Source organism: Rhinopithecus roxellana, chromosome 12 (genome assembly GCF_007565055.1).
Source record: "Rhinopithecus roxellana isolate Shanxi Qingling chromosome 12, ASM756505v1, whole genome shotgun sequence".
NCBI lineage: Eukaryota > Metazoa > Chordata > Mammalia > Primates > Cercopithecidae > Rhinopithecus > Rhinopithecus roxellana.
Window position 1 is genome coordinate 68,312,124 of NC_044560.1, and position 18,553 is coordinate 68,330,676.

An 18,553-nucleotide genomic window follows, 5' to 3' on the forward strand; every position below is an offset into this window, starting at 1 on the left:
TTTGCTTAAAGCGCGGTATTGGGGTGGGAGTTACCCGATTTTCCAGGTGTTATGTGTCTCAGTTCCCCTGGCTAGGAAAAGGGATTCCCTTCCCCCTTGCGCTTTCCAGGTGAGGCGATGCCTCGCCCTGCTTCAGCTCTCACTGGTCAGGCTGCAGCAGCTGACCAGCACCGATTGTCCGGCACTCCCTAGTGAGATGACCCCAGTACCTCAGTTGAAAATGCAGAAATCACCGGTCTTCTGTGTCGCTCGCGCTGGGAGTTGGAGGCTGGAGCTGTTCCTATTCGGCCATCTTCCTCATTTGTAAATTCTTAAATGTCATCAGACTTTTGGAAAAAGAGTATCATGAGAGAGATCTAAAAGTTTTTTATATATAAAAAAAAGGAAGAAAAAAAATTGGGTTGGGTGTAGTGGCTCGCACCTGTAATTCCAGTAGTTTGGGAGGACAAGGTGGGAGGACTGCTTGAGCCCAGGAGTTCAATAGCCCAGGAGCCTAGGCAGCACAGTGAGACCCCAACTACACATATACACACATACACACACACACAACACACACACACACACACACAAATTAGCTATGTGCTGTGGTCCCAGCTACTTGTGAGGCTGAGGTGGGAGATTGCTTGAGCCTGGGAGGTCCAGGCTACAGTGAGTTCTGATTGTGCCACTGCACTCCAGCATCAGCAACAGAGCAACCGTCTCAAAAAATAAATAAATAAAAATAAAAATAAAAAATAAACCAGTGCCAGTTGGAAACAATAAATTGAAACACTAAAAAAAAAAAAAGAAAAAATTTGTATAGGTATTTTCAGATATTTGATGATAGGAACACTTGGGGAATACTTTTTAAGATTCTTGAAAATTAAACTTTTAAATGAAGGATTAAAAGATAAAGACCAAAGAAATCTGCCCCCAAAATTGAACAAAACCCAGAAACTGAAGACAGAGTATCAATCTAGGAGATCCAACAAATCAACAATACAATCAGCAGTACATCCAGACAGACAGACTGGAGAAAATGGAAAGGGGCAGGAGAGAGAACATTACCAAAGAAATAATATAACAGAATTTTCCAGAGGTAAAGGACATGAGTCTTTGGATTTACAAAGTCTACAACGTACTTAGCACAAAGTACTGGAAGACACAACTAGATGTGTGTGAAGTTTCAAAACACCAAGGATAAGGGGAATCTCTTAACTTTCAAGAAAAATAAAAAATGTCACTACAGAGGAGTAAGTATCAGACTGATGGCAGATTTTCTCTACTAGCAACTCTGACTTATGGAAGACCATGGAGCAAAGCCTTCAAAGTTCTCAGTAAAAATTACTTTCAATCTAAGTTGCTATACCCTGCTGAAACCATTAATCAAAATGACAGAATAAAGGCATTTTTAGACACGTGAGACCATTTTAATGTTTACTTCTAATTTTCTCTTCCTTAAGGGAATATTATTTGCAGATATATTCCAGTAAAAAGAAAAAGAAACACAATGTGGGTTCAAGGAAACAGTGGAACCAGGGTAGCAGTCAAGAAAATTCCAGCATGGCATCTGGGCAGCAGGGCTAGAGACCAACCCATTCAGACTGAAACAAGAAGACAGAAGGCCCTAAGTAGAAGAAATCTGGGGAAAATAGGTTCTTCAGAGAACAGAGATAGGATGAAGAATTTCAAGAAGGGGGCGGGGTGGGGGGAAGACAACGATAAGGGCAAAGAGTAAAACAAGTAGAGTTTTTGGAAACTCCAGGTAAAATTTTAAAGTTGTACAAGAAAAAAACATGTATAAACATATTACTTGACTGTGTAGTGAAAGAACAATTATAAGTCATTGCTATTAATGTTTAGAATCAATCTATTAAAAGCACTTGAGGTTACAGAGCAAATTGTCAATTAATAACACTGGCGAAGTGAAAGTGGGGAGAATAGATAGAGAACAGGTAGTTGGAAAATATCCTTATTTTCCAAATAAAAGGTGAAGATATATAATCTGTCCTATGCTTCACATTTCTGTCAAGTGAAGCTCATCTTACAATATTGGTAAGCAGGGGAATGATGTATAACAAAGAAGTAACTTTTGTTCAGATGCAGTTTTTTCTAGCTCATTAATTGTCTGAACCATGTAAAAAACATCAGCTGAATACAAAGCGCACAAACACAGCTGAACACAGCAAGCCACAGAGGTACACAGCACTCTACATAAAGCCCATATACTCCATGTTCCTCCTCCTCTTTCTTCTCTTTCGTTATTGAGCCCTATCTTGGAAGTGCTTATTGAATATTGCCCTTATGCTTCATATCTTATGTCCATAAAAGCCTTAACTCTTTCAGCTTCCTGTATCAAACTACCTTCACTTATTTTCACGAAAGCATAAGTTATATGTTTGTTGTAGTATTTATTAGGAATTTAACATGTCTTTTAGTTGTATTAGTATTTATATTATCAATTATGTTAGTGCTCTACTAATTAGAAGGTTAATTGACTAAATGTGATAAACCAAGGAATAGTATAATATATAATTTACTGATACACAGATAACCATGAGAAGAATAAAATTAGAAATTGTTTAGAAATTTAAAACTAGCTCCTCAAAGAGTTACAAATTAAAACCATAGATAACATTTTTACCTGCCAAATTAGCAAACACTACAAATAAAAACACACATTTCATTTCCTGTGCTGATGAGGTATAGAGAACTAATGGCAGTATGGGTAATAAAATACCTTTTCAGAAGAAATGTAGCAAAGCATATCAAGAACATTCAAAATGTTCATATTCTTTGACTCAGTAATTCTACATGGAAATTTAAGCTAAAGACAATACGACAATACAGCAAGAAGTTTATGTATGAAAATGTTCATCAGAGAATTATTTTATTAAATGTTAAAAACATTGGGAATAACGTGAATGTCCAACAAATAGGGAATCACCTAACACTTCTACATTGAATATATATTACAGAGTAATTTAAAAGGATGCTTATAAAGAGTTTATATGTTATATACGTACAGTATCTGTTTCCATTTTAAAGTGAACAAAGCAAGACATTATTTTAATTACAACTGTGAAAAAACAAATATTACAAAATACGGTTATCTCCAAGGAATGTGGGATCAATGATCATTCTGTTCTTTCTATATTTCTATAGCTTCCAATTTTACTGTAATGAGTATATATTCTTCACTCAAAAGGTAATACTGAATAATTTGTCAGAAGTTGGAGGAACTATGTTCACTGAATAAATGAACTTCTTTTTATTAAGAAAACGTAAGAAGTTCATACTGCTTGAAGGACTATAAAGGACTTACAAAATTTCTTGAAGGAAAAAATTCTAATTCAAAATATCATAATGTCACTGCCAAAAAAAAATGGTATTAAGGTACATTGCAATTTTGATTTTTTAAAAAATTTTCCTAACAAAAAGTAGCCGAAAATAATTGTATTACTAAATACATTAAAGGTGAGAAAAGAAGACCCTGCTACTTCCTATAATGTACATCACTTAGATTCCTATTTCCTCCACTCACTCTGAAGGACCACAGTCAACAGGACCGGCAATTTCAAGTCCTGTACTCCAAACTAATACAGTCTTTCCACCTGGAACAAAACAGACTTGAGATTTGTGAGCCTAGCTTTGCCCCATTGGTCTAAAGGAGACTGAAACTCAACATCAAGATGACAAAAGTTACCAACTTTATAAACCTACAAAGGGAAAGAATCTTTTCGGCTTGGGCAATCTGTTGCCTTCTGCAATATATAATAAACAATCTTTAATTACTATACATTGTACTGCATAACACTATGTATCTCCCACAAAGACAGATCAGTATGTAGAAAACAGATTGGCTCATAAGAAAATAATGCTAAGACCTACAATGGATAAAATTCTCTTCTCAGCACACAACATTTTAGACGTATAGCAAAAGAAGGGTTTAGAAAGGGTAAAAGAGATTTGGATGTATCTCCATCAGAAAAATAATCTTTTAAAATAACAATTCAGAACCTTAAAGCCTGGAATGCTATCATTTTATTAAAATAATTTCCTTTGGTGATGATTTTTAAATTGTGTATATTTTTTCTCATAAACAAACTCATTTTCAAAAACCCACTGTAAGTTTTATATAATGTATAATTCTAAACAGCCAGTAATTATGTTTCCAAGAAACAAGTGCATTTCTAATGCAAAACAAGCAAACAAAAACAACAAAAACAAATCTTAAATCAAAAAAAAAAAAAAAAAAAAAAAAAGCCTTAGACCTTCACTTCTCTTTTAACATTAAAGATCTTTTCTCTCAAGGACAACAAAATATATCTGCAATATCTCTTAGGAATTTAACATGTCTTAAGGACATCTTAATACATAGACTAAATGTATTATCATTTAGTTAATTCTAAATACAGTGATAGAATTAAACTGCTATAAATACAACAAAACTATGTCAGATGCTTATTTTATAAGTTTCTCTAAAATGTACTCTATGCTACTAATATATTATTTATCCTGTGCATATAAACTTTATTTCATGGTTTAAAAAGGTTCTTTTCTGTCTTCTATTTTCTGTCCTCTAAAAGTATTATTATGGAAGTGAAAATGATGCCATCATCTTTCAAGTTCCATCTGGTTATATGTATCTTGGGTTGACTGAGAACTCAAATATCTTTTTTTCTCAGGAAATTTAAAAGCTTCTCCCCTGTCTCTCCTCTGGTACCTATGGAGAGCAATTACCTCTTGGATATGAGTAAGCTGGAAAATTCTTTCTGATTATGAAGCAGCCAAGAACATACTTTCTGGTTTCAAACAGACCAGGCCTGAGGTTATATCCTATTGTAACCATGACACCTAGAAATAATCTTATGTACTAAAGTTAATGTAATTTGGATGATTCATTTAACTGCAAAATTGGATAGTAGTTTATTTTAAAAGTTGAGGCAAAGAGACTGTTAACTTCATAAATATTATTTAGCACTGCTGAAAACATAATATTCTGACAAGCACAGAAGACAAAATTATATAAGAGCACTGCTCTAAACATACTCTTTCTTCAAGTTGTTTCTACTAAGTAGACTATGGTCATTATACAAGACACACCTGTACAAACACTCATACATAGTACCTTTAATTTTGTATTCTCAAGATTCAGAGTTTCATTTTCATATTCAATTGAGTGAATTTTCCTAAGAATTTCTTCACATGAATTTTTTCCATCATCTTCCATTTTCTTCAGAGCTTCCAAAAGACTGATGATTTGCCTTTATAAAATGAATGACACATTTTATAAAAGTCATAAAAATTTTTATTCAAATAACACATTTTAAGTGTGTTTCTGAAATCACTTTGGTAGGGTGCAATGTTTAAAATAGGGAATATACAAAAATAAACAGAACTGATAGAACAAGAAAAATAGGGAGAAGTAATCCAAAAGGGTACAACCAAAGTAACTGTGATTAGAAACAATTACCCACTGATGATACCAACAAAAAATTACCCAACATGCTCTTTGCTGTTCAATAAAACTTCTAAACTATTATCCACAAGTATGCACATCTCTCTCTTCCTCTCATTCATATACATGCACACATATATACACTATTTAAGGGACAAGGTTAAAGAAAAGAATTAAGTGAGGCAATAACAACTAAACTTTAGAAATGAATTATATATGATAGTTTTCAATGATAAAACTGAAGACACAGAAAACACTTAAAATCAAATATTCAGGGTTCATTATAGTGTTATCAGTAATACATTTCAAATAATAAAATACATGTATTTTTATTTTTCATTTTCTTTGTTATGCATTTAAGTCACTTTAATTAAGGAACAATAATTTTTAGGATTTTCAAAGCAGTTATTATAAACTTTTTAAATATATTTTTATACATTCTTGTTTAAAAGAGAAAAATCACCTCCATTTAAGAAAAAGTAAATATTAACATTTACTACAAATAATAGATGGCATACTGAAATACTGAATGATAATCTACAAGTTTAAAATTTCAAAATGTGGGCCAGGTGCAGTGACTCACGCCTGTAAATCCAGCACTTTGGGAGGCCAAGGAGGGCAGATCACAAGGTCAAGAGATCGAGACCATCCTGACCAACATGGTGAAACCCTGTCTCTACTAAAAATACAAAAAAAATAGCTGGCATGGTGATGCGTGCCTGTAGTCCCAGCTACTAGGGAGGCTGAGACAGGAGAACTGCTTGAACCCAGGAGGCGGAGGTTGCAATTAGTCAAGATCGCACCATTGCACTTCAGCCTGTGCAACAAAGTGAGACACTGCCTCAAAAAAAAAAAAAAAAAAAAAAATTCAAAATGTGAACACCAATTCACTTTTAATGAGCAATCATTTTAATTATTTTTAATAGTAAGGTAAGAAAACTTTACAGAATTATAAATGCAAAAATATCCAATCATATAGGTAGCACCTTTACCATATGTAATCTAAAAAAATCAAAATACAAACAACTCAAAGAATTTTTTAAAAAGTGAAAACTGTTACTAAATAACAAAAGATTCTAAATTTTTTCTTACTTTTTCATTGTTTCAATCTGTACTTCCAATTCAGTTTTTTCTATTACAATTTTCTCATAATGACTTTTCCAGGCATTGGAAGTTGAAATTGTTTCAGATAACTTGGCTTCCTAAAAAATACATAAAAGTATTCATACTATAATTTTAAAACATTTTTGTTTTGCTCAGATCTCTAAACACAAACACATTATAAACTGGGAAGGAATCTTCCAAAAAGTATGGAACTTCAAATACAGAAAACTGTACATGCATGTTTATAGCAGTGCAATTCATAATTGCAAAAATATGGAACCAGCCTAAATGTCCATCAACCAATGAGTGGATAAAGAAAATATGGTATATAACCACCATGGAATACTACTCAGCCATTAAAAGGAACATCTGCAGCAACCTGGATGAAGTTGGAGATCACTATTCGAAGTAACTCAGGAGTGGAAAACCAAATATCGTATGTTCTCACTCATAAGTGGGAGCTAAGCTATGAAAACGCAAAAGCATAAGTTTGATATAATGGACTTTGGGAATTTGGGGGAAGGGAGGGAGGGAGGTGAGGGGTAAAAGACTACACACTGGGTACAGTGTACAGTGCTTGGCTGATAGGTGCACCAAAATGTCAGAAATAACCACTAAAGAAGTTTTCCAGGTAACCGGAAACAACCTGTCCCCCAAAAACTATTGAAATAAATAAATAAAGTCAGTGTACAACTTTGAACAGAAAAATTTTAAAGTAAATATCTATATTGCTATTATTTTATATACACATAGTGGAAGTTTCAACTTAACATTTTAAAAGATGTTGCAACTATTTTTAAACAATATTTCATAATTAAGTTCTTTTCTTTTTACTGAACTTTCCATTTTACTTTTTTTTTTATTTTGCCCTGGCTGAAGTGCAGTGGCACGGTCATGATGGTTCACTGCAGCCTCCAACTCCTGAGTGCAAGGGATCCTCCTGCCTCAGCCTCCCTAGTAGCTAGGGCTACAAATGTGTGCCACCACAGCCACCATATATATATACACACATATGTAAAATATATCTAAATATATATGTATATGCCATATATATATCTACTATATATATGTCTACATATATATATTTTATACATATGGTGTATATACTATATTTTATATGTATATATAGAGAGAGAGTAGAGACAGCATCTTGCTATGTTACCCAGGCTGGTCTTGAATTAATTTCATGCTCTATATACAGAAGATGGTAACAACCACATAAGCATCAGAGGAGAAAGCCCCTGTGGTACACACAGAAACTACCCCTAGTTCCAAAGCTCCATAATATTTGGTGATGCACCTTACTTATCTTTGCTATAACGACGCCAAGATCTATTTTATAGAGGTCACCCCATCAGCCTTCAAACACTGCTACTGTCCACAAAGAGACATAAGTGATAGTAGTGGCTTATCCATTTTGAATGTGAACTCCCACAAGGTAGGGATTTTTATCTGCTTTTGTTCATAGCTGTATTTCTAGGGCCTTGATAGTGCCTGCAGCACAGCACACACTCAATAAATAGCTCAAATCTATTAACTGCAGATCCACCTAAAGAGCTGTAGCCACTGTGCCTCCTGTCTACATTCTACATAAAAACACACTGGAAGGCAACAATGCCAGTAATTACAAATCAAAAAGCTCAGAAACAGTAATGACAACAATTAACATTTATTGGGTACTTCCTTCTTTCATCATTCATCCATTTACTGAGCAAGTATTTACTGAGCATGTATTATGTGCAAGACTTTTTTGTTTAAATTTTTTCACAGTAATATTTTTGATATATTCAAGACTAGCATTTTCATATTTTGTATAAAATAAGCTTTAATATAAATTATGAAGTATAAGTTTATAATATAAATTAAGATATACAGAAGTTTTATCAGTAAGAAAAGAATTTATGTGTTAGCAATATAATTATTACCTACTTCATCAGTATGGCATTCCTAGGTGTCAAAACTAGTCAGTGATGGAATTACCTTCCTAGAGAGTTTTTTGAGTTGGCCTACCTTTTCTCTTTGCTTTAGAGAAATGGCACATCTAAGCCACCAGAAGCAAAATTAGGATCTAATTTTCAAAGAAGGAAATGGGTTAATTCTTCAGTGTGCAGAATTATAGAGCATTTAACATCCTCGCTCCTGGGTACTAAATGTCAGAATCATTTGTCTCTAGTACTTTCCAAATCCTCATTTCTTCTTTCATCTCTCCTTACAACATGCAGATATAAAGCAAAATCTCCCTTTTCACCTTTCCTTCCACTGCACTGAAACTGCATCTGAATTAGTAACTAGTGACCTTCTAATTACGAAAGACCACAGACCTTTACAAATCCTCCTTGTCCTTGATCTCTCTCTGTAGTCCTTGGTAAAATTTATGCATTGTGTAGATATGTGATGACATTTTGTTAAACTATTATTTAGCTCTTATTGCTGAACTGTTCATGTTTTAGACTTAAGATACTGTTTTAAATAATGGTACCCTTACCTTAGGTGAACAGGATAGCAAGCTCCTGCCTTCTGAGACTTATATTCAAGTAGAAGGAAACAGTTAAAAATAAAACAAAACACAACAGCAGTGATAAATGAAAAAATAAACTATATAGTTTCAGATTATAGTGAATGCTATGAAAAAAAATTAAGACATTGATATGATTGTTTTAGGACTACTTCAAAAGGAATGGTCAAGAAAGGCCTCTCTGAAGAGATGTCAATTGAAAAGATACCTGAATGATTAAAAAAAGAAAGAGCTATTGTGAGCCAGGGAAGAACATTAAAGCCAGATGCAGCAACAAACAAGAAAAACAACAAAACAAAGAAAAAAACTTCATGCATTACAGGAACAGAAAGGAGGGCAGTGCAAAAATATATTTTCTCATTTATCTCTCCCTACAAACACATGAGATAGGGAGTATTATGATCTCCTATTTTATACATGAGGAAATTGAAGCTTAAAGAGGTTAAGTTCCTTATCTCAAGTCACAAAGTTAACAAAATACTATTTTGTTTGCAATAAGCTTTTATACAAGTCTGTTTTCTTTTCTAAAAGCCTCTAATAATTCTATAAGCTGTAACATAAGTTCTTAAGAGGTAGGATATCAGTTAGACTTTATTAAAAAATTATTAATTAGTAATTGAATAAATATAATTTGTTGAAAACAACAAAGCACTAAGGCCATTTTCAAATTTGTACTATACCCAAAGATATATTTTACATGGTGTGTTTATGTCAGCACATGGTTTTAAATGTATTACCGAGATTAAATGAGGTTAATTACTGAATAGAGTCATAGGGTCTAATAACACAAATCAGCATTTCTCAAACTAGTGTTCCTCAGAACCAGTTCCAAGAGTTGCTTTGTGGGTAAAAGAATAGCTCTGTGGTTAAAAAAGTGTGGGAAACTCTTAGTTCAACACCCTTCGTTCCACTGTTTCTGAAAGCCGCCTCAGAGCCTTTAATTTGCTAACATGGACCACAATGTCCCAAGAGGAAATGTGTATAATATATTACCCTTAGTTAGTTGGCCAATAGAACCTTTTTGTTTGTGTAGGGGGGGACACACTTAATATTTCCTTTAAGAAAAGTGCCCAAGGAAATGCTGATATATTTCAATATGAAAATCTGACATTTTATGTAATATTTCAAAATAAAAGATTTAAAGCAAAAAGTGTAAGTTTTTCTGGTATTAACAGCATTAAGAGAAGAATAAAATTACTATATGAAGAATCATAACATTAATTATATAAACTAAGTACATAAAATATAACTTTTAATTTTAAAAAGAATGAATTTACATACCTGATCTCTAATTTGGGAAGTAAGTTTTTCAATAGCTCCTGTAAAATGGTCAAGCCTTTGTTTGTAAACTTTAGATGCCTTTTTTAAAGCTACAGCTATTCGCCTACTTGCTTCTTTCATCACTACAGCCTCATTCTTATTCATTCTCAATTGCAGGCTCCACTTGGCTATCTTGGTTTCTAAGTTCTAAAAAAAAAAAATTAGCAACAATTAAATTATTTCAGAACTCCAATGTTTATGTAAACATTGTAAAAATATGTACATAACTGATATGGTTTGTGTATTACTTCATTCTCACACTGCCATAAAGAAATAACCTAGACTGAGTAATTTATAAAGGAAAGAAGTTTAATTGACTCACAGTTCCACATGGCTGGGAAGATCTCAGGAAACTTACAATCATGGCAGAAGGTGAAGAGGAAGCAAGGACCTTCTTCACATGGCAGGAGAGAGAAGAGTGAGGAGCAAAGCGGGAAGAGCCCCTTATAAAACCATCAGGTCTCACAAGAACTCACTCACTATCATGAGAACAGCATGGGGAAAACCACCCCCATGATCCAATCACCTCCTACCAGGTCTCTTCCTAGACACATGGAGATTATAAGGATTACAACTGAAAATGAGATTTGGGTGGGGACACAGCCAAACCGTAGCATTCTGCCCCTTGCCCCTCCCAAATCTCATGTCCTCACATTTCAAAACACAATCATGCCTTTCCAACAGTCCTCCAAAGTCTTAATTCATTCCAGCATTAACCCAAAAGTCCAAGTCTAAAGTCTCATCAGAGACAAGGCAAGTCCCTTCTGCCTAGGAGTCTGTAAAATAAAAAGCAAGTTAATTACTTCCAAGAAACTATGGGGGCACAGGTATTGGGTAAATGTTCCCATTCCAAATGGAAGAAATTGGCCAAAAAAGGGCAGACTACAGGACCCATGCAAGTCCACAATCCAACAGGGCAGTCATTAAATCTTAAAGCTCCTAAATAATCTCCCTTGACTTTATGTTTCACATCATGCTGATGCAAGGAGTGGGCTCCCATAGTCTTTGGCAGCTCCAGCTCTGTGGCCTGCAGGGTACAGCCCCCTTCCTAGCTGCTTTACCAGGCTGGCATTGAGTATCCGGAGCTCTTCCAGGCACATGGTGCAAGCTGTCAGTGGATCTACCATTCTGGGGTCTGGAGGACTGTGGCCCTCTTCTCACAGCTCCACTAGGCAGTGCTCCAATGGGGACTCTATGTGGGGGCTCCAACCCCACATTTCTCTTCCACACTGCCCCAGCAGAGGTTCCCCATGAGGGCTCTACCCCTGCAGCAAACTTCTGCCTGGACATCCAGGTACTTCCACATATCCCATGAAATCTAGGCTAAGGTTCCCAAGCCTCAATTCTTGACTTCTGTGCACCTTCAACTCCAACACCACGTGGAAGTCACCAAGGCTTGGGGCATCCACCCTCTGAAAAATGGCCTGAGCTATACATTGGCCCCTTTTAACCACAACTAGAACGCAGGGCACCAAGTCCCAAGACAGTACAAAGCAGCAAGGCCCTAGGCCCAGCCCACAAAACCACTTTTTCCTCCTAGGCCTCTGAGTCTGTGATAGAAGGGGCTGCCATGAAGACCTCTGACACGCCCCAGAGACATTTTCCCCATTGATTATTATTTGACTTCTCATTATTTATGCAAATTTCTGCAGACCACTTGAATTTCTCCCCAGAAAATGGGTGTTTCTTTTCTATCGCATGGTCAGGCTGCAAATTGTCCAAATTTTTACGCTCTGTTTCCCTTTTAAACCTATGTTCCAATTTCAAACAATCACTTTGTGAATGCATAAAACTGAAAGCTTTCAGAATCAACCATGTCATATCTTGAATGTTTTTCTGCTTAGAAATTTCTTCTACCAGATACCCTAAATCATATCTTTCAAATTCAAAGTTCCACAGATCTCTAGGGCAGGGGTAAAATACCATCAGTCTCTTTGCTAAAGCATAGCAAGAGTCACCTTTATTCCAGTTCCCAACAAGTTCCTCATCTGTATCTGAGACCACCTCAGCCAGGACTTCATTGTTCATATCACTATCAGCATTTTGCTCAACACCATTCAACAAGACTCTAGGAAGTTCCAAGCTTTCCCACATCTTCCTGTCTTCTTCTGAGCCATCCAAACTGTTCCAACCTCTGCCCATTACTTAGTTCCAAAGTCACTTCCACATTTGTGGGTATCTTTATAGCAATACCCATTCTCTGCAGTACCAATTAACTGTATTAGTCCATTTTCATGCTGCTATAAAGAAATACCTGAGACTGGGTGATTTACAAAGGGACAAGTTTTAATTGACTCACAGTTCCACATGGCTAGGGAGGACTCAGGAAACTTCAATCATGGCAGAAGGCGAGGGGGAAGCAGGGACCTTCTTCACGTTGCAGCAGGAGAGAAAAGAGTGAAGAGCCAAGGGGGAAGAGCCTCTTATAAAACCATCAGATCTCACTCACTATCATGAGAACAGGATGGGGGAAACCACCCCCATGATCCAATCACCTCCCATCAGGTCTCTCCCTAAACACATGGGGATTCTTAAGATTAGAATTCAAGATGAGATTTGGGTGGGGACACAGCCAAACTATATCGGTTTGGATCTGTGTCCCTACCCAAATTTCATGTCGAACTGTAACCCCCAGTGTTGGCGCTGGGGCCTGGTGGGAGGTGGTTGGATTACAGGGTTGTTTCTTATGAATGGTTTACAGCATCCTCTTGGTGCTGTTCTCCTGATAGTGAGTTCTCGCAAAATCGGGTTGTTTAAAAGTGTGCAGCACCTCCCTACTTGCTCTCTCTCTTGCTTCTGCTCCCACCATGTGAGATGCCTCACTCCCCGTTTGTCTTCCACCATGACTGTTAAGTTTCCTGAGGCCTCCCCAGAAGCTGAGCAGATGCCAGAATCATGCTTCCTGTGCAGCCTGTGGAACTGTGGGCCAATTAAACTTCTATTCTTTATAAACTATGCAGTCTCAGGTATTTCTTCATAACAATGTTAAAATGGCCTAATACAATAATTCTCTATACAGGTTTTATCAAAATGATTAATAAGATTAATTAAAAAAGCAAAACAGTGAAGAAAGGTGACTTCACCAATGCTCTCTATAACCTGTTAAAGGATGCAAATTTAAAACATATAATCCTATATCAAACTAATGCTACTATTATTAAAGATACTAATATTAGTGATTATGGTACAAACACTAACTTCCTTAAAACTTCTGTGATTAACTCAGCTTTTTTAGTTCACATCTAGAATATTACACATCTTACTAGTTTTAAAAACTAGTTTAAAAAAAATAATTGAGCTAGAAACAATCCAAATATGTACCAATATTCAAAGGAATTGGTAGCTCCCCAAATATATTAGGACTATTCATTTTGAAAGCTAAAATCTTAAAGATATGATTATAATCTTTAAGAAGGCTATAGATGAGATAAACAGATTTATTTACCAAATTTTAATTCACTAGAATTACGGGGCATGTCCTGACACTAGAGTTACATTAAAGATAATAAAATACTACTTTATCCAATAAAGTAAATTTATGGAAGTCATTATTCCAAGACCAAACACAGGTTTAGACAAATTAATGACTATAAGAGTCATAAGGTTTGTATTATTGAGGACACGTTTCTATCATTGAATGGTGACTGTAACTAATTGGCATGACTATCTCTTTGGCATACCTCTTGGCAACATGAGAGACAGAATATTAGGCTGGGTAGATGAGGGATGTGATTTAAGGTGATAACTCAAATGTTTTTATTTCAAATTATTTTAAGACTTTGTATTTAAAGTATTTGAGTATTAAGTATCTATTTATTTAAAGACTTATGATTTTAATGTTTTTACATTTTTGAAACCTGTGTAATACTGAAATGTGAAATTATTACAGAATTTAAGTTTTAGTCTCCCATTCCTTAGACAGCCATTTTAATTTTTAAAAATTGCAAAGGAGTCACAGTAAAAGCTAAACCTAGGACTTTTCAACTTAACTCTACAATCACCAAAATCTAAGTTTCTTAACTGCCACTAAAATTGAAATTAAGAAGTATATATTAAGATTTAGATTTGATTTCTTTGAAGAGTGACTAAGTAAACTAAGAGAAGGAGCAATACATTCTTAAATTGTTTTAAAAAAACAAAATCCCATAAAACATAACTAGTTGGGGAAAAATAGCAGTACAGTAAGTCGACATAAGACAAAGGAAGGCCGGGCGCGGTGGCTCAAGCCTGTAATCCCAGCACTTTTGGAGGCCGAGACGGGCAGATCACAAGGTCAGGAGATCGAGACCATCCTGGCGAACACAGTGAAACCCCATCTCTACTAAAAAAAATACAAAAAACTAGCCGGGCGAGGTGGCGGGCGCCTGTAGTCCCAGCTACTTGGGAGGCTGAGGCAGGAGAATGGCGGGAACCCGGGAGGCGGAGCTTGCAGTGAGCTGAGATCCGGCCACTGCACTCCAGCCTGGGCGACAGAGCAAGACTCTGCCAAAAAAAAAAAAAAGACAAAGGAACATCCCACAGGAAACACTGCTGTCATTCCTCTAAAAGTCCACACGGTGTCATCATCACACCATGAATAGTTGCTGTCTTAGGTTAAAAGACTTTTAAACATAGAAAGTAAATTTTCTTTTTGAACACGGTTCCAGACACGATCTTCTCACCAGATTTATCAAATCCCACACTTAGGCACTATCAAGGAGTATACTGAAATGACAAATTATTTTTATAATTTCAAAATAACCTCTCAAGTCATTTGCCAAATGAATGAACACATAAAGTTGATTATCTTTTTCTATCTCCAAAGGAGTGTCTGTATACATGTCACATTTTATACAGACAATTATTCTCAATCTCTTCTGAAAATATGAAAATATTCTAACTCTAATTGCTACATCACAAAGATCTAGAAAGAAAAACTGGTGCAAGGCATCTGCAGGATAGTTCCCAGAGATTTACAATGTAAATTTTTAAAAGACCCAATACAACAAATTACTGAACACTAAAAAGTTGAGATTGATGTTGCCAAATTGAGATCATTGGATTCATACTCTTAAAAAAAAAATGAAAACAAAACACTGTCAAACCTAAGTCAAAAAGAACTAAATTCTGAACCCCTTAATTACTTAATGCCTTAAATCCAAAAGTCTGTGAGAGAAAATGTAGAAAAATCCATAAACTCAGTTTCTTTTAATCATTTCTTAACAGTAGCATTTTGGTAAAAGAATTTGAATTCAAATTATTAGTAGAATTTCAAAGCAAAATTTTAGGATTTTAGCCTTATGTTCTTTCTCCAAATTATCATGGTTATAAAAACTAAACACTATGCTTTAAGATAAATTGGGAAAGATGATTACCTAATACGTTCAATCACACGTCAGATGTATTCAATCACATGTGCTCTCCTGTATTTACTATGACAGACCACTGCAATACCAAGTCCAGTTCATCTGCAGTGCCCTAGCATACAAAATTTACATGTCCCATAAACCTACTTAATGTCCCTTTAAAGGAAGAAACAGACACACACACACAAATTCGAGTACAGTTTTGAAACATGCTACAGGCTGCAGACATCTGCTATGATTCAGGACTGCAAAACCAAACAGAAATCTAATTTAGAAGTCCTCACACTCAACGGAGTTTGAGTCTCTGTAACCTCTGAAGGTGGGAATATTGCTTCTTTGCCTTTGTTGGAAATAAAAAAAAAAGTTACCTTATATTGTATGCTATGCCATCTCAAATTCTCATCTCAAAGCGACTTTGACTCCAAAAGAATAATTAAATCAAAAAAATTCCCCTTAATTATATTCCTACAAAGTTGTTTAATAAGGGAATTACTTAATTTTGTGCACATTAAAGTTGGGCTGATTTTAAAATTATTATGATTAGTAACAAAAAATAAACCTTGTATTGACTGTTAAACTTGTGAAAGTATGTATGATGTATGTATGTATGTAGGGACGGAGAAAAAAGACTGAAATAATGTACACCAAAATGTTAACAATGATTTTGGTGTATTTAAATTTATTTTCTATAAATTTTCCACAGTAAGTATAAATTAATTATAAAGTGGAAACGATTTTTAAAGTAATTCAATCCCATAAATCCTTCCTAGATTGGTATTAAACAGAGACAGCATTTTTATATTGAACCCAATATAAAATTTGGACCCAAACCTTTAGTTAGGCCACATATAATAAGATTTATCTTAAATATGTATTTCCTATGTCAACAACTGTGTATTTTAAACCACCAAATTCTAGAACTAAGGAATGGCTTTATAGTGTTTCATTAATTTTATCACTTAAGCTATTAAAATGGATATATATATATTTATACCTTTACGTATTCTTTCAACTTATCGTTCTCGGCTTCCTTTTTATGAATTTGGATCTGTAGTCGTTCATGTACTACTTTTACTGATTGAGAAAAACGGTTTGCTTTCAAAGTATTTGCCTGTAACAAAGAGAAAGAGAAAACCAAAAAAATCCATATTATTTGCTGTATCCCCAGCCCAGCACCTCTAATTTTACCCTGATTTAAAAAACAATCTACACAGCTGATAAAAAGCAAAGCATTACTTTACATAAACTGCCGCCGCCCCTATTACAAATGTATTTCATGCCCAACCAAGGCTAAGTTCTTTCCCCCAACCTTTTTTATTTAATGGCTCCTGATAATCATCTCTTTTTTAAAATTCCCATCTATCTTTCTAAATAAAGGTATGGGTATACCTAAAATGCTCCTACAAAGACTAACATTCCTTAATTTGTCACCCAACTGAAATACAATACAAATTTAAAACAGTTCCTATATGAAGTGATTTATGCCAAATATCCTGACAAAACACCATAAAACTCTTAAAAAAGCTTAATAAAATTAAGATGTCATATTTGATAGGTAAAAGCTGTAAAATATCCAAATAATCTAGAATTTCAAAACACTTTTCTGTGTTTATTTCTGAGGAGTTGGGGCCAGGATGGGAAAAAAAAAAAAAAAGAAGTCAATATTAATATAATGAATTAAGCTCAAAAGCTCCAATTTTGCTTACCTTTTCAGTCTGAAACAAACAAGAAAGTTCTTGGATATGGGCCTCCTTTTCAAATACCTTCTTCTTAAGATTCTTGAGCAAATATAAAATAAGAATTAGAAATTTCACAACTTGGATAATATTGGCTAATTTTATAAAACCAAGCAGCATGCAAATAACAATGACAGAAAGAATGGACAAAAAGTAAGTGTGGAAAGACTTACAGTATTTTCACTTTCATTATCAGTTAAATTTTCTAGCAACATGCTGGGTAAATTGTCTCCTGTCTGAGAAAAGAACGTTATAAATCAGTGATCACAAATTATATTTCTCTATATAAAAAAGTAGGAAGTGGAATAAGCATTACTCAATAAGTTAATATGACTTTAATTCAGATTTTTAAAAGAGTTAACCATTGAAAAGATTTTTGCTCAAGTATTCCAAATTATTTTTGGTCTGCAATTTATGAAATTAGTTAATTTACTAAATTGATCTCAAAAGAATGCTTCAGAAAGTATAGGTTAGTGACACTAAAATCACAAAAATTCTCTATACAAAAGAAGTTTGTATAGAGTATAGAATGCAACACAGTGCTGTTTACAAAGAAGCAAAAATTATCAACAATCTAAATTCTAGCAATAAGAAATCTCTTGAAGAACTACAGTGAATCAGTAACAGAATTCTATGTAGCCATTTTAAATGAGACCACAGAAGACTATTTATTCATTTTTGAAAGTCATACTCCTGCTTTAGAATGTGAAACAGTTATCAATTCTTTTCACCCAAAACCACATATATATGTACATATAATACAAAATTATACACGGAATTTCAGAGAGCTTATGGATTTCATAAAGGCCATCCTTGGATCCATAAGGGTCCAAAGAACTCGAGTTAAGATTCCTTTCTATTCAAAAAATATTCAATACATGAGAAAATACTGACAATATAGTGTTAAGTATAAAAGTCAAGTTACAAAACAAAGAGAGTAGTTTTACTCCATTTTTCTAAAACACCACGTATATATGCACACATAACATATATACAGTAAAGAAACAAAAGACTGCAAAATATACACAACATAAAATTAACAGTCCTTAATCGTGATGTTTCACTAAGTGCTGAGATCAAGAGAATATTTCTC

The 18,553-nt window shown here is 34.6% G+C and overlaps 1 protein-coding gene across 9 annotated transcripts in view; it reads right to left on the reverse strand.

The window, feature by feature from the left end:
* ODF2L (outer dense fiber of sperm tails 2 like) overlaps positions 1-18,553 on the reverse strand; it is a 52,921-nt gene that overhangs the window by 22,464 nt on the left and 11,904 nt on the right. For 8 of the 9 annotated variants that reach the window (XM_030913353.1, XM_010388782.2, XM_010388780.2 and 5 more), the window contains 6 exons: positions 17,634-17,696; positions 17,431-17,502; positions 16,719-16,835; positions 10,341-10,526; positions 6,533-6,642; positions 5,111-5,246 (listed from right to left, as the gene is read on the reverse strand). In XM_030913353.1, coding sequence (XP_030769213.1) covers positions 5,111-5,246; positions 6,533-6,642; positions 10,341-10,526; positions 16,719-16,835; positions 17,431-17,502; positions 17,634-17,696 — 684 coding nt within the window. Of the gene's footprint in view, positions 1-2,719; positions 2,807-5,110; positions 5,247-6,532; positions 6,643-10,340; positions 10,527-16,718; positions 16,836-17,430; positions 17,503-17,633; positions 17,697-18,553 lie in introns of all 9 variants that reach the window. The other variant, XM_030913349.1, reaches the window with a different exon arrangement.